Raw genomic sequence first — 17,104 nt, 5'->3', positions numbered from 1 at the left:
CCCTGGCTGTCCTGGAACTCACTCTGTAGACCAGGGTGGCCTCGAACTCAGAAATCCGCCTGCCTCTGCCTCCCAAGTGCTGGGATTAAAGGTGTGTGCCACCACCGCCCGGCCTGCTTCTCTGATCTTATGCATGCTATAGCTGAAGTAGTCAAAGATGGAGCTCCAACCATCGGTGCCAACACACATGCCCAAGCAGGGCTGAGTGGAACAGTGCCCAGTACCAGCCATAGTCCAGTTCCTGGATGTGCACTGCCATTTCAGAGAAGAAGACCATGGAACCTCCTGCTACATACATAGTTCTTGCTGCCTCTCCTCCAGGGAGGGCTGTGTTTCCTTCCACCACCACATCTCATCAACTTCCTTCTGTGTCTACCACTGACTGGTCAGAGGAGAAGTGCTTTAATAGCTTCACCACTGCTGAGGCATCCAGGACCAGAAGCTCTTGCTAGTAGCACAGGCGGCGTCAGCTGTGGTAGGGGAAATCCCCCATTGTTCAGAGAGTACACCATTTCCACTGCCAGAGCCAAAACCTATACCACACTTCCCTGGACTATTAGGTGTCCCCACTTTCAGATGCCCCACAGAGACAACTCCACCAAGGTAAAGAACTGTCTTCAAGTCAAACACACTGAAGAAGCCAGATGAGACAACACTATGGTGCCCACCTGGAATTAAAGCCAACACTATAGCAAAGCAATACCTCAATCTACATTTTTCAGAAGTAAGCTGCTAAGGGCAGCCCATGAAGGAGATGCTTCATCTACCAGATGCACAAATCTCAAGGCACCTGTGAAAGAAATAGAGAAAATAAGGCAGCATGCCTCCAAAGGAAAACATCTCTAGGCAAAAATGTAGAGGGACTTATAGGGGCAAACTACCCGGTAAAGGAGTGGAGACTGGGGATACTGAAGTACTTGTTAGGCAGCAGAAGAACCCAAATTCAGTGCCCGTGCAGAACGCTAGGCGTAGCAGCATATGCTCCTGAGAGCTGCTGACACAGAGATGGGGATCCCTGGGGCTTGCTGGCCAGCCACCCGAGCACACTCAGTGAGTCCAAGGCCAATACAGGCCTGGTCTTAAAAACAACAGCAACAACAACAAAACCAGCACAGAGCAGTACCACAGGTTGACGTTGGCCCCCCTGTTAAGTGGCTTTTCCTGAAGATGTGTAAAAACATGTCTGTACCCTCCAGACAGAGCACTGACTACAGAAATCATTTGTACCCAAGACTAGCTTGTTGAGTGTGTGAGTTTAATGAGTTTTGGTTTGTTTGTTTGTTTGTTTTTACAAGATTATGGGTAAGGAGTTGCTTAATGGGGCAATGTACATCTCAGAAGAAGCAGCAGCAGTGAAGAGCCCACCCAAGCATGGGATGGCTCAGGAAGGCTGTGTCCCTGAAACACTCTTTGTGACTTGCTGTGGATCTGTGACTTAAGTGAATCTAGTCAGAGATTCATTTCCCACAAAAATAGTTACTATTTACATGAACCCAAGGAGGGGCCTTGTGTTCTCTCAAGTGTTAGAAGTTTCCTGAGATTTCTAAGTTTGTTTACTTTCTGAGTCTTTCATTAGTTCCTGAGTGTTAATGAGTTCCCAAACACACATCGAAATGTTTTAATGTAATCACTGCACATACCCTGTGCATGTTTGCATACAAGCAAATATATAAGAAGAATTTAAAGAAATATTCATAGTGCTCAATAAAGTATAAGAGACCACGGGGTAAACAGTACCATGAAATTGGGAAGATGATGTGGGGTATGAATGAGAAACTCAGCAAAAAGAGTGTTGAAAAAATAAAGCATGGAACCTCAAAGGATTCAACGAGTTAAATAAAATGGACTGTAGAAAATGGCCGCAGATTAGATCGAGAAGAAGAAACGATCTGAACTTGGAAATAGGTTTTTTGAAGATGCTTAAGAAGTGGGGGAATGAAGTTCAGGGAGCAAAAGGAAGAGAGGAAAAAGCAATGAACAAAGAATTGATAAGACTTAAAACATTGAGCATTGTTGTACAAATACCCACATATTTTTGAATATCCAAAGGTGAAAACAAAAGTTAAAGGCTTAGAGAGACCCATTGAGTTAAATCATAACAGAAAATATCCTCGATCTTAGGAAACATAAACATTCATGGCATATAGGAAGCCAAATAGATAATGGTGTGAAAAAAAAAGATCAGCCATATAGGACAGCTGTGGCTTTACTGTACTTCAGTGACAGAGCGTTTGCCTAGCATGTACTATGTGACACTACGCAGGAAGGGTAGACATGATATAAAGGAGAAATAGAATCACATCACAGTTAAACATAGGGAATTCATGACTGTAGGATTCTCCTTAGAAAAGATACTTAGTGGAGTCCTACAACCAAAACAGTAAGTACCATCAGAAAGCACAATCAAACCTGAACAATAACTGCCATTATGAAAGCATGTGGCATATAAATTCCACTAGAAGAGTAGATGCACACAAGAGAAAAACACTTAGGGGTCTGGAGAGAGCCTCTTTTAAATAAAAACAAACAAACAAAACCCTACTACATTGAAGTATACAATTATCCAGCTTTCTGGAGGATTAAGAGGTCAAGGCCAGTGTAGGTTAACAGCAAGTTCAGGGCCAGCCTGTGCTGCATGAGACACTGCATCAAAAACAAACTAAACTATATTGGTATTCTATCTCGTCCCAGTCAGTGGGCATACATCAGGAAGGCAAACAATAAACTATGACAAAGATGTATAGAGAACGGAGTCCTTGCCTATTGGTGGGGGGTGTACACTGAAACGGTCACTATAGAAACCAGTATGGAGGGTTCACATAAATCTAAAAGAAGAGCTGCAAGCATACCAGAGAAATACCAGGTCCACATTTATAGTCACACTCTTCACTTGGCTGAGACATGAAATCACTGTAGGGGTTCATCAGCAAATGAATGAATAGAGAAATGATGGTGTATATACACAATGAAACTGTATCCAGGTGTAAAGAATAAAATGTTGACATCTGGAGAAGATGAATGAGACTGGTAATCATTAAGAAAAATAAAACGGAAAAATATTGCTTATGTTCTCTCACATACTGTTCCTAAAATTCCTTTCCTTACGTAACATCTATTTCTCCTAAGATCTTAGTGACAAACTGAGATATGATTTCATCAAAGTTTACATGGGAAAAACAATAAATGTGTTAGACTTACTTACAGAGCAAACTGGGGAACGGTTCCACACAGGTGCATAGTTGACCTTACAGCAGCCACACTAGAAGAATTTGCACTCGGTGGGGATGATGGCTTTCCCATGGCTGTGTAGAAGGAGCTCCTTCCCTTTATCCTCTCCCACCTTAGCCCCTCCCCCAAGACAATAGTCAGAGAATATTTGCATACAACTCCACTAGGAGGCTGGACACTCAGGTAAAGGGTCTAATGACCTTTCTCAACCCTTCTGTGCTGAATTGTTTTTAACATTAACTCAACATAGGTTAGAGTCATAGACAAGGGCACCTCAACTGAGAAAATGCCCTCTACCAGACTGGCCTGTGGACAGACTTGTGGTACATTTTCTTGATTGGTGTGGGAGGGTCCAGGTCACTGTGGACAGTTCCATCCCTCAGCAGGTAGTCCTGGTTGTTACAAGTGGGTAGCTGAGCAAGCCACACAGAGCAAGCAAATAAGCAGCATTCCCTCATGGCTTGAACTTCAGTTCCTGCCTGGAGTTCTTTTGATGATAGAGTGTGATGTAGAGCTATAAGCTTGAAGTAAACCCTTTCCTTCCATAGGTAAACAGTCAACAAACACAGCTATGATAATTGTTTAGGAGAAGCCCCAGTAGAGTCCTAAAGATAATCTAGGTAGGTGTGTCTGTGTGTGTAGGTTATGAAAAGAGAGGCCATGAAAAGAGAGGAAGAAGTTTGTAGCAATGCAGAACAAGGTCATTGAATGTATGAAATGAAAGAAGGAAGCCAAGGGTCATGGTATTTATCACAGCAAACAGTAAAGTCAGTAACGCAGCACTCCAGCTATGTCTACGAACATAAAGAAAAAAAAAACTACAAATGTAGCTGAAAAAGGAACGTGCATGCACTGTTGGTAGGACTATATTTTACTATTAGGATTATGGACAACAGGAGAGATTTTAGTCAAAAAGCTGAAACTCGAATCATCATATGATCCAGACAACCCACTTCTGAGTGTATATCCACAGGACATGGAGTGAACACGTCTGGTGCCTATGTTTTGCTTGCTAACTGGCACACCGGGAGGAGGAACCTCAACTGAGGAATAGCCTCTATTATATTAGTGAGTGGGCATGTCTGTGTGTGCTGTATTTAATAGTGGAATATTATTCAGTCGTAAGGAAGAAAGGAAGAAGCCTGAGCATTTAGCTCAGTGTTAGAATGTGCCCTGCCCCCATCCACAAGCAGGCTGATCAGACCTTAATTATTTGCCACAGTCCAGTCAGTCTTCTGCCAACCTGAGTGGTGTCTTCCAACCTAAGTGGAAGTCTCCTGCCTTGCTCACCTGCAATTTCTTACAGAAGCAGTCTGCCTGCTGAGCTGCTGAGTTTGTTTTGCAACAGAATCCAGCTGACACAAAGCACGAGAATGCAGCTGAAACAAAGGATGGGTTTTTGAGGTTTCCCCTCTATAAACGCAGAGCTGAAAATTAAACTTTGAACCTTGATCAGAGAACCTTTGTCTTGGCTTCATTCTTCTCTTGCCTGCCCCTCCTATTTCATTCCCAGCCTCCCTTTCAGGTGTACTCAGTTCTCTGTGGCTGCTAAGTTTGATCTCTAGTAGCACAAGAGGGAAAGAGCCAAGGAAAATGAAGTCAACATTTACAGCAATATGGATGGAATGGACCAGATGTTAAGCAAAATGAGCCAGACAGAAAGATGAGTACTGCATGTCCATGCAAAGCTAAAATGTGACCACCTGAACACAGAAATAATGTTTACTAAAGGCTGGGGAGGGAACGTGAGGGGATGGGAAAGGGCGGTTGGATCTGCTGCTGCACATTCCAAGTATGACAATACCACAATTGAACCCATTAGTGTGTCGGATTGAATGTGTTGATGAAAAAATAAACAATCCATATGGTCATGACAGCCAACACCTTCTATTCCATAGTAGAGGGATTCAGAATGCTAATTTAGTTCTCCTCTGTACTTGGAAACTTGTTCCCATACCATCCTGTCACACGTCTACCTATTTAGAACCATGGGAATGTGTCCTCATTTGGGATTTCTATTCATGCTTCCCATGCATGTCTGGTCTCTCTGAGGGATGCTGACAGCTCAGGGAGAGAGAGAGCCACGCTGTAGTAATTCTTCTGTTTTGTCAAGGAAGGGGTCACATTTGTCCAGGCAGATGTTGCTTCCAGGTTTCTAGTTTCAGATGCTGTAGCACAAAGCATCAAGGCTGAACTTTAAACTGATGTGGAATAAGATAGATCTATATTTTGTAACTCCAATGAGAAACTTCTTTTACACGCTATAAAGTGAAAAACAACTTGAATTTATTTTAAAAATATACTGTAACAAGAGTTCATAAGTTCTGTGTGCCGGCCTGGATGTTGACCATTGAGAAATAGATGCCCTTCTGCGCCAGCAGCTGCTGGTGGGTGCCGTGCTCCTTGACCTTGCCGTTCTCAATCACCACGATCAAGTCTGCGTTCTGGATGGTGGACAGGCGGTGAGCGATCACAATGCAGGTGCGGCCTTCTCTGGCTTTGTCCAGCGCTTCCTGGACAACCTGTTGAAAGCCCAACCAGAGCTTTGTACTGAGAACTGCAGTAGCAAGTCTGATGAATTTCTAAAGCTTTACCATCTGAGTAGCAGCAGCTACCATAATTCCTTTTTCTAATCTCTGTGAACACGGCTGTAGGCATGTGTATTTTACATGGCTACCATTGTGCCCCTCATCGGATTGTTTTGTTTTGTAATTATGACAGAGATGGGCTTCCATGATACAAATGACCCTCAAAACTGTTGAAACTTTCTAGTTAATTGCCAGTATCATCTTCTTAAGTTCCTTTTAAAGGCCCTTTTCAGTCTTTTCATTACAACTAATATATCAAAATTGTGATTTTTTTGCAGCATTTTTCCTTTTGAATGCTGCTTTTATGTTTAGAAATATATATGCATTTTTTTTTTAGAAAAACACATTCTATTACTTCAAAATAATCACATCAAAGTCTAGTGTCTGCCTTTCTCATGTTGGCGTTCCTCATCACTCTTTCTGCTAGGTTAGTAAGACAGGTGGAGACAGACCTTTTCGCTCTCAGTATCCAGAGCTGACGTGGCTTCATCCAGCAGTAGGACCCGAGGCTGTCTGATGAGGGCTCGGGCGATGGCAATCCTCTGCTTCTGGCCCCCAGAGAGCTGCGTCCCCTTATCTCCTACTCTTGTGTTATATTTCTGCAAGTTAGTCATCAATAAAGGTAATACAGTTTTAAGACAGTTGTCTTTACAAGAAAAAAATTAAAATCAATAGATGTTTCTATAATAAGATATTGTTTTCAGTAATGTATTTTCAGTTCCATAGAATATTTGTCTTTAAAACTGAACTAAAATACAGTGCCTGTAGATTTCAGTGGTATTCTGTTACAAGAAATTGAGCTATTTCAAATTCCTGCCATTAACATGAATAGCATTTAATCTGATTTCCGTGGAATCACAGCTTAGACTCACAAAGGGTTTTTTTTTTCAGTTTGAAGTAGTTATTTGATCCATGTAAAAACTAGTTTATTCTCTTTTAATAGCTTAGCAATCAATATCTACTTAAATGTTAATTATAATTATTATCTAAAAACAATATAAAAGAGAAGGAAGGAATGTGGAGATAAGATGGAAGGGGAATTTTTAAAAGAGGAGGTAAATACAGGAAAGAAAACTTTGTATACTTTAGGAGACTGCATTTAGGAAAGCTTTCAGGCTTGGGAAAAGAAAGGATGGCAGATGTATATTTAGATGTATATTTCTTTGCAAAGCTCAGGGTGCTGTGCAACGAGTGAATTCATCTCCTAAGGTCCAGTGTCAATATCAGGTCAAAAGGTGAAAGTTAAAGTCTTCCTGCAGTCGTCACTTCTTGATTCAGTCAGTGCCTAGGTACCAGAGGTTGACTGGGAGACATCACAGAAAAATTTAAAGTCATTTATTTGTGTGACTCACTTTTAATTCCCAGGGGGAGGGAAACAATTAAGCTCTTCTGCCTTGAGTTCTGGAAGCACTCATAAAATGAAGTACCTCTACCTTCACCCTAGTGGAAGTCGTCTTGCCATAATTATATAGGACTCAAGTAATATGAAGCACAGAATGGACCATACACTCGAAGGTAAGTTGTAAAACAACCAGACTCCTTTAAAATAGAGAGCATCTTCCAGACAGGAATGTGTAGACTTTGGGACAGATTTGACATCAGAAGCAAGATGCATGAAAGGAAAATAAATTCACTAAGATTGAAAGTTCTGTTCTGTTAAGCCTCTGCTTAAGAGAAAAAAAAGCCCAAATGATAACTTGAAGAAAAATACATATCATAAAATCCATATCTAAAAGTAATTAGGATAAAAGACTCAAAGCTCAACAGTTAAAAAAAAAAAAAACCTAGAACATTTTACCAAAGAGGTTAAATGACAGGGACTTCACTTTCCCTTTAGGAAATGCATATGAGGACCATTGTGATGTATCTTATATTCCTATCAAACTGTTGCAAATAAAAACCTCATAGCTGGGCTCAAAAGATGGCTCAGTGGTTAAGAGCACTGAAGGCTCTTCCATACGTCATGAGTTCAAATCCTAGCAACCACATGGTGGCTCACAGCCATCTGTAATGAGATCTGATACCCTCTTCTGGTGTGTCTGAAGACAGCTACAGTGTAGCTATAATAAATAAATAAATAATTTTTTTTTTTTTTTACAAAACCTCATAGCCATATTAAATGCTGGAAAGTCTTTAGAACTTGCTGGGAGGGCTATAAGTGGCGGTTACAGGAAGTCTTTTGGTGTACTGTTTTGTAAAACAAACAGACAATTAGGATATGTTTCAATGATTTGCTGCTGAGCATTTATTCCAGAAATATTAGGACCTAGGTTTATGTAAAGTATCAGTATTCAGGAATTTACAACCTCAAATTTAGATTAACTGCCGTAAGCTTCTCTAGGAGACAGGTAACCTGTGGTTTAGCCATGCATGGAATGTCATTCAGCAAATAAGAGGATAGCTGTGCTGGGTGAGAACCTGGCCATGCAAGTTTACATCCTATGTGTATATACTGTCTCTACAATGGCAAGTGATACAAACTGAGAACAGATTAGAGTTGCCAGAGCTGTGGAGACTGAAGTGGGAGGAAGGGGTATATGAATGGAAGGATGGTAGCTCGAGGGATCTTCATGTGATGAACATGCTCTGTATCTTCAGTGTCAGTACAAGAATGTGTACCTTCACTGCAGCTGCATAGAATGCACAGCTGTATGGCAGCTGCCCAGGATACACAGCTGTACTGCAGCTGCCCAGGATGCATAGCTCTACTGCAGCTGTGCAGAAACACACACACACACACACACACACACACACACACACAAGCATGAGTAAACTGGTCTGGATGTCAGCATCCTGAATTACTGTTGTGTTATAGTTCTGAACGAGGTTAATATTAGGGAAGACTAGATAAAGAAAACAAAATCTCTGTATTCCACACAATGATATGTGGATCTATTATATTCTCAAAATCAAAGCATACATTTGTGGGGAAGTAGCATATGGACAGCACCTAACTGAAATGCACATGTAGTCTAGAAACTAGTGTGAGACCTGGGGTAAGGTCTTGCCTCCTTGGTGTCTCATGGCCTGAGGGTGATGAAACATCCTGTCATCAAGGCCAGAGTCTTCTCCCAGATACATCAGCCCCTTAGCTACCAGACTATTGCAAGAACTTTGGGAATAGCTTCAGGGATAAAAATGAGCCTGCCTTGATTTCAGCTGAGAAGTTTGGAGTTTAACTCACTTGGGGCAGCGTCTCGATGAAGGGGTGTATGTTGGCCTCCTTGGCTGCCCTCACAATCTCATCACGAGACACGACCCGGCTGTTGTCTCCATAGGCGATGTTCTCGGCGATGCTACAGTCAAACAGGATGGGTTCCTGGGACACAATGCCCAGTTGAGCTCGGAGCCACTGAACATTGAGTTTCTTTGCTTCTTGACCATCTAGGAGCTTAAAAACAGAAATCCACAAACTATTAAGGTTTTTAAAAAAAGAAAACAATGCTAAATAGCAAGTGGCTGAACTGAGAAAAGGACTGTTAAAGTGTGTACCTGCAGCTGTGAAATGCCAAGCTTCGTGTCTAATGCCAACATGCTGAAGGAGAGCATGGCTAGCAGAGAGACTCTTATGACGAGCCTCTCTTGCTGTGGTCTAGATGGTAAACTGAAACACATTTGGCCATGTCTTTCAACATGTCTTTTGTCTTCATGTGCCCTCCACCAGGCATCTGTGCCATCTGTCTTTAGGAAGTCTGCATCAAATGTGACCCTCAGATCCGCTGTCCCTAGAATAACCTTGACTTTCCTTGCTCTCCTAGGCATACCAGGAAAAGAACGGAACAGATTGGTAATGCAGTGCAGCCCTAGGTTTGAGAAGGTGGTCCCTGTTCCTCTATTCTGTGAAAGCCACTGGCTTTAAACTTCCCCCCATATTTTTGTGCAATGTATTTGCATGCATGAATATATGCATATGATCATGCATGCACGCAAGCATATGTCTACACATGCATGTGCTAGAAGTTGATGTTGGGTATCTCCCTCAATCATTTTTCCACCTTACTTTTTTTGAGCCAGGGTCCCTCCCTGAACCCGAACTCACAAATATAGCTAGATTTGGCTGGCCAGTGAGCACCGGAGGTCTGCTTGTCTCTGCCTCCCTAGTGTGGGATTACAGACAGACACCTCTAGGCCAGACCTTTTAAACTTACTTTTTTATTAAAAATTTTTGCACACAATATATTTTGATCATGTTCTTTTCCTTCCTGGGCTCTTCACAGCCTCCCAATATCCCTAGCTCTCATGCATGATCTCTCTCTCCAAAAGCAAACAAGCAAGAAAAAGATGAAAATCAAAACACACAGCAAGATAAAAACAAAAAAGTATACATGAAAAACTAAAAAAAGTCAACCAAACAAACATGGAGTCTATTTTGTGTTGGCCAAGTATGTCTGGGCATGAGGCAGGTTCTAGGGATTGAACATGGGTCCTTGTGCTTGAACTGCAAGCACTTTGTCCACAGAGCCATCTCTCTAGTCCCAGCTTCTACATGTTGACTATATCAGGTAGAGACAGATCTTGAGGAAGCAGGTATGTGCCATACATCTATGATTAAAGCCAAATGTGACTGGGCTAGAGTTTGAGAGTCAATGTCAGAGAACCCAGAGTTCAAGGTTAGAGGGATTAGGCAAAGCAGAGGGTACTGGGTAAAAATAAGCAGGCACATGCCTGTTTGGAGAGTCTCTGGTTGATTTTGGCATTACTCTTCTCTCTCTGAGAGCTGCCAGTCTTCAGCTTCCCCCTCTTCTCCCTTCTCCCAACACAGGGTAAGAATTTAATGGAAAGCAAAGAAGAAACAAGTGAAAGTAAAGAGCTAGAGGAAGCAGAGCCTTTAGGAGACGGGGTTCTGATGTTAATTTTGTTCCTGTTTTGTTCCTGTTGCTATGAGTGAAGGATGTGGTCTCCTTCCTGCCTCCAGAAGTTAGCTCAGTTTTGGTTTAAAAAGATTTCCTAACCCACAACTCTGGCAGCAGCCCTCTTCTACACTGAAAGCCATGCTAGTACCCGGAACCCCAGGTAAGACATTGCTCATCACCTGAACACTCTCCACCCGCCGGCAGCTGTCTTGTTGGGAGCAAACACATGAGACTTGTCCTAAGTACTGCCATTTTGTTCTTAGACTCCATTTTGAACATAAGGTGAAATTAAGCTCAATTTCCCAGGTTCTAGAGGGGCTGAAGACTTTCCAGATGGCTAGCCTGCTTTCTTCTTCTTCTTCTTTTTTTTTTTCTTATTTTTCCTTTGTTCCACAAAACATAATGATTATTTCTAGCCACAAAAGAACAAATGATCCTGATTGATGAAAAATTGTAACTGTATTCTGGCACAGATGCTTATGGGTTTTGTGATTTTTCTACTTAAAAAGTTACTAAGATGAATATTTGGGGACTTGGTCAGCTCACAAGTCTGTGCTATTGTCCCTGACCTTTAAATTTCTGCTGCCTAATTCAAATAAACATTTTGCTTTGCATGTACTCTTGTGCCCACTTGGGTTGTTTTGGATGTTTAGTCCTAAACAGACTCCAACAGTACTCCCACCACCTCAGCCTCATATCCAGGCCCACAACTTCAGCAGAAGCCCTCAGCTCTACCAAAGGCCAACCTGGGACCCAGAATACCAGAGACCTGAAAACCCAGAGGCCATGCTGGTATCCAAAACCCCTGAAGCTCCCTGTTCTACCCGAGGCAATCCTATTATCTGGAACCCCAGAGGCTATGACAGTTCCCAGAACCATAGAACCACAGATGCAATACTGGCACACAAAATCCCAGAGATCCCACAGGCTGTCAAAAATCCCAGAGATCCCACAGGCTGTCAAAATCCCAGTGGAGACACCCTACTACACCTGAGAGTTTTCCTGTCACCAGAACCACAGGCCACTCAGGCCAGAAGACCAGAGAGGAACCAGAAACCAAGGTTTCAACAAAGATAAACTCAGAAACTGACACCTAAACCTATAATTACCCCTAACCCAGATTCTCATACGCTGGTGTAAGAACACAATTAAGAGCAACTAGAGCAATATGGCACCACTAGAGCCCAGCTATCATACTATAGCAAGTCCTGGATATTCTAACGCAGCTGAAGCACAAGAAAATGACCCTAAAACCAATTTTGTGGAGACGATAGAGGTCTTTAAAGTGGAAATAAATAAACACATCAAAGAAATTCAGGAAAAGCTGGGTGGTGGTGGCACATGCTTTTCATCCCAGCACTTGGGAGCCAGAGGAAGGTGGATCTAAAGTCTTAGTCCAGTCTGGTTTACAGAGTGAGTTCCAGGACAGTCAGGGCTACAAGCAAACAAGTGGAGAAAACGAATAAAATTCTTAAAGAAAGCCAAGAAAAGATGAACAGATGAATGAAATCAGTAAAACTATTCAAGACCTGAGAACTGAAATGGAAGCAACAAGAAAACAGAAACTGAGGGAGATGGAAAATCCAGTTAAGTGAACAGAAACTACAGACATAAGAATCAACAACAGAATCAACACAACAATTCTTTCAGATCTTAAAAGAACATCACTTAACTTCACATGGAAAAAACAAAACAACAACTACAGAAAAAAAAAAAAAAAAAAACAACCCAGGCTAGCTAAAACAATCCTGCCCAATGAAAGAACTTCCACAGGTATCACCATTCCTGATTTTAAGCTGTACTACAGAGCTATAATAAAAACAAACAAACAAACAAACAAACATGGTACTGGCATAAAAACACACCTATGGACACCTTATTTTTTGATAAAGTAACCAGAACCATACAATGAAAAAAAAAAAAAAAGAAGAAAGAAAGAAGGCATCTTCAACAAATGGTTCTGGTCTAACTATATGTCAGTATGTAGAAAATGCAAACAGATCCACATCTATCACCATGCACAAAATTGAAGTCCAAGTGGATCGAAGACCTCAACATAAAACCAGATACACTGAACCTGATAGAAGAGAAAGTGGAAAATAGGCTTGAATGCATGGCACAAGAGACAGTTTCCTGAACAGTACACTAATAGCACAGCCACTAAGATCAACAATAATAAATGGAACCTCATGAAACTGGAAAGGGGAAATAGAAAGATATTTCAGGTGGACTGGCCGTGGTTGGGGACGGGAACAGGAGGGATCAGACATCAGGAAGATGGAGGGAGAGACTTCTGGGAGAGACTACTGAAATTGGGGGATATTTCTAGGTTGAGGTAGAAACCTAGTGCAATGGAAACTCCCAGGAACCTACTAGGGTGAGCCTAGCAAAGACTCTGAGCAATAGTGGGATAATGAGCCTGAAGTGGCCATCTCCTCTAACCAAGCAAGGTTTCCAGTAGAGGGACTGGGGCACCAACCCAACCATAAAACCTTTAACCAACAATTTGTGCTGGGGTAAAGATGGTGCAGAAATTGGGTGAGTGGCCAACCAATGACTGGTCCAGCTTGAGATCTATGCCATGAGAGGAAGCTCAGTCCTGATATTGCCTGGAAGGCCAGGACCCAGAGGCTGGATAGTCCAAAAACCTAGTACTGAAACAAACATGACTGGTCCTCTCCCCAAATTAATGAAATTATTCCTAATGCTGTTGGGTTATACTCATAGATTGGTGCCTAGTCCAATTGTCATCAGAAAGGCTTCATCCAGCAACTGGTGGAAACAGATACAGAAACTCACTGCCATACATTAGGCAGAGCTTGGGACTCCTGTGGAAAAGGGGAAGAAAGCAGTGTAGGAGTCTGAGGTGTCAAGAGCACCGAAAGAAAACCCACAGAATCAATTAACCAAGGCTTGTAGGGGCTCACAGAGATTGAACCAACAATCAGGTTCAATGTTTGCCTGCCTGGGTTTGACCTAGGTCCTCCGTATATATGTGATGGTTGTGTAGTCTCTTAGTCAGGGTTTCTATTCCTGCACAGACATCATGACCAAAAAGCAAGTTGGGGAGAAAAGGGTTTATTCAGCTTATACTTCCATATTGCTGTTCATCACCAAAGAAAGTCAGGACGGGAACTCAAGCAGGTCAGGAAGCAGGAGCTGATGCAGAGGCCATGGAGAGATATTCTTTACTGGCTTGCTTCCCCTGGCTTGCTCAGCCTGCTCTCTTATAGAACCAAGCCTACCAGCCCAGAGATGGCACCACCCACAAGGGGCCCTTCCCCCTTGATCACTAATTGAGAAAATGCTCCACAGCTGGATCTCATGGAGGCATTTCCCCGACTGAAGCTCCTTTCTCTGTGGTAACTCCAGCTGTGTCAAGTTGACACAAAACTAGCCACTACATGTAGCTTGGTCTTCCTTCTTGTGGGACTCCCAACAGTGTGAGCAGGGGCTGCATCTGACTCTTTGCTTGCTTTGCAGATCCTTTTCTTCCACTGGGTTGCCTTGTCCAGCCTCGATATGAGAGATGCCACCTAGTCTTATTGGAACTTGCTATGTCATGTTTGGCTGATATCCCTGGGAGGCCTGGCCTTTTCTGAAGGGAAACTGAGGAGGAGAAGTTTGAGGATAGATAGGAGGTGTGGCGGGGGGTGGGGCTGAGAAGGGAAGGGAAACTGCCTTTGGGATGTAACATAGAATAGATAGATAGATAGATAGATAATATTGGACCAGGACAAAAGGCCCACTGGCTACCAGAGATTAGTCTTATATTGTATTTTTAGTACAATACTTTTTGATATTCTGCCCTAATAGCCTGGTATATTTACTTCATACAGGTGCCAGTTTAGAGTTTACAGGCTGTGGTTATTATATCAGGTAGGGTTTTGGACCTTCTCTTGACCATTAGTTTGATCATCTAAAATACATTCATGAATCAATTCATTAAGAAAATGTGCTCACCACTGATCCAGCCATGGGGTCATAGAAGCGCTCGAGCAGCTGGACCACTGTGCTCTTCCCGCAGCCACTGCTGCCCACCAGGGCCAGCGTCTGGCCCTTCTTCACCTCGAGGCTCAGCCCCTGAAGCACTGGCACGTTGGCCCGGGTGGGATAGTTGAACACGACTTCATTAAATGTCACGCTTCCTTCAAACTTATCCTAAAAGTTTTTTACATTTTTTTAAAATTGACCTCACAGTCATTAGAAATAAAAGTATTATTACAAGGAAACTTTACCAATAATATTGAAACATGAAGTGCCTATTTGGTATAGTGCTTGCACAAGTTCACATGGTTAGCAAGTCCATTATGATAGAGAATAAAGATGTGAGTACTGATTGGACAAAAAGTCACTACAAAGACAGGCTACTGAAACTCAAGTTTCTGATTTGTGCAAACCTAACACTGAGCCAAGGGCTCTGAGGCTTAAGAAAAGCTGCAGCAGTGTCTAAATCTAAATTGCTAACTGTATCATCGTGACTGAATTATATTGCATAGACCTCCATGTAGAAGTGGCTAAGCTATTATCAAAACTGTTTTGTTTCAGTATATCTTCATTTTTCTTTTCTAAAGTTGTGTTAAATTTTTTTAAATGCTAAAAAAGTTGTTGAGATACTAGCCACATAAATATCACAGTGAAGCAAAGTATGTGATCATGTCGTTGTGATAGAAAGAAAACCTTTAGGACAGAGCTCAGCCATCTAGCCTGACAAACACTTACAGGCCACAGCCCTTCTCCACTGTAGCTGTCAATCAGAGGTTGTCTTTCAAACAGGCTGAACAAGTACGCTGCAGACAGCTTGGCTTTTGCATAGTCTGGAGCAAATGAGCTGGCGTGTCCTAGAGCCACTGCGCCAAGCACGATTGCAGAAAAGACCCTGGAGAGAGGTTGAGGGGTTCAAATTAGCTCCACAGTGTTCAAAGTCCAAAGGCAAACTTTTAACTAACATTTACATAGTTTTTCTTCAATTGTCATTTCCCCAAGCCCACATACATTGCTGTGAGATTCCAGTAACTACAGCAACAAGAATTTAGAGGGGAGGCAAGACCCACTGTCTCAGTCTAGTCCTCTGTTCACCTTCTGGCTGTGGGGCGCTCGTTCTGAGTTGGTGTACACCTCCAAAGGTTTTCATTTTCCTGAAATGGCTTACAACTGAATCTGATTTGTATCTCAACTCATTTTAGATGCCAGGTATACCCCTTTTAACATTAAAAAAAATCCCTGAAGCCCAAAGTACCTAAGAGGCTCAATGAGAGGCAGAGCTAGCTATCATTAGTTTAGGGCACTGCATCCCAAGTGTGTGGTTTTGATAGTCCTGTACCACATGTGATAGCAATCTCTGTAATAAATAATTTTTAATAGGTATACATCAACAGATTATTTTATCTAACACATACGGAATATACATTCTTAGCAGTTCATGGAGTTCTTTCTAAAATAGATTAGTCTTAGATCAAAAGAATTGAAATTTTATCTTCCTGATCACAGGGGGAGATGCCAACAACTAAAGACATTTTAGAAATTTTCTAAGTGCCTGGAGACAGAACAAAAACTTTTAAATGAACAGTAGGCTACTTACTGATGAACTGAGAAATGAAGTCAGTCTCCTAAAACAGATGCATTTGGGAACACAGCGTAGTGTTCAGATTCTCATGCAGGCTGCAGAGAACCAATACCAGGAAGAAACTGTATAGCAGTGAGTGCCAACATCAAAAGAAGAAATCTTCAAACTACCTAAAAAATGCACTCCCAGGATGGAGAGATGCAAGAATAAGGGCCTAGGGCATGGCTTAGTGGGGAAAATGGCGTGTTACACAAGCCTGAAGAAGAGAGTAAGACTCCCAAGGCATCCCCTGCCCTCCATACTTGTGTATGTGCTATGGCAAATACATAATTCTCTTTCTCTCTCTCTTTCTCTTTCTCTTCTCTGTCTCTCTCCTCCCCCCTCTTCTTTAATGCACACACATATATACACTACACATTAATAATAATAATAATACACAAACAAAAATTAGAAGATCAGAGCAAAATAAACAAGTACAAAAGATAAGTGAAACAGAGTTAGTCCTTCAATAAAATTAAAAGAAAATAAAAAACCTTGAACTAGATTGGCCAGGAACAAAAAAAGACCTGTATAAATAAAATCAGAGTTGAAAACTACAAGTCAATCTCACTTTTCATAGCTACAAAAATAAGTAAATAACATTGGGATAAACTTTACCAAAGAATGGAAAGCCATTAAAAATAATGATTTTAGAAATTGAAGAGAATAAGAAAAGGAAAATTCTTCCTTCTTCATGCTACGCCCTGGTCGAGTCAACTGGACAAGCCGAGAGGCTTAAAAGTCACTCATGAGGCAAAAGAGTTTCAAAGAAGCTCTCCTCCTGGAGTCTAGCGTTCCCTACCCATACAGTAACTTTTCATTCCCGAGTT

The 17,104-nt window shown here is 41.9% G+C and overlaps 1 protein-coding gene across 3 annotated transcripts in view; it reads right to left on the bottom strand.

Moving 5' to 3' along the window:
* Positions 1-5,492: 5,492 nt before the first annotated feature.
* Abcb4 (ATP binding cassette subfamily B member 4) overlaps positions 5,493-17,104 on the bottom strand; it is a 61,317-nt gene continuing 49,705 nt past the window's right edge. For all 3 annotated transcript variants that reach the window (XM_021162750.1, XM_029478121.1, XM_029478123.1), the window contains 5 exons: positions 15,392-15,548; positions 14,633-14,830; positions 9,001-9,207; positions 6,269-6,415; positions 5,493-5,750 (listed from right to left, as the gene is read on the bottom strand). In XM_021162750.1, coding sequence (XP_021018409.1) covers positions 5,544-5,750; positions 6,269-6,415; positions 9,001-9,207; positions 14,633-14,830; positions 15,392-15,548 — 916 coding nt within the window. In that variant the 3' untranslated portion in view covers positions 5,493-5,543. The remainder of the gene's footprint in view (positions 5,751-6,268; positions 6,416-9,000; positions 9,208-14,632; positions 14,831-15,391; positions 15,549-17,104) is intronic.

Source organism: Mus caroli, chromosome 5 (genome assembly GCF_900094665.2).
Source record: "Mus caroli chromosome 5, CAROLI_EIJ_v1.1, whole genome shotgun sequence".
Classification (NCBI taxonomy): Eukaryota; Metazoa; Chordata; class Mammalia; order Rodentia; family Muridae; genus Mus; species Mus caroli.
The sequence above is the reverse complement of the archived record's forward strand: the minus strand, read 5'-3'. Positions and strand labels throughout refer to the sequence as shown.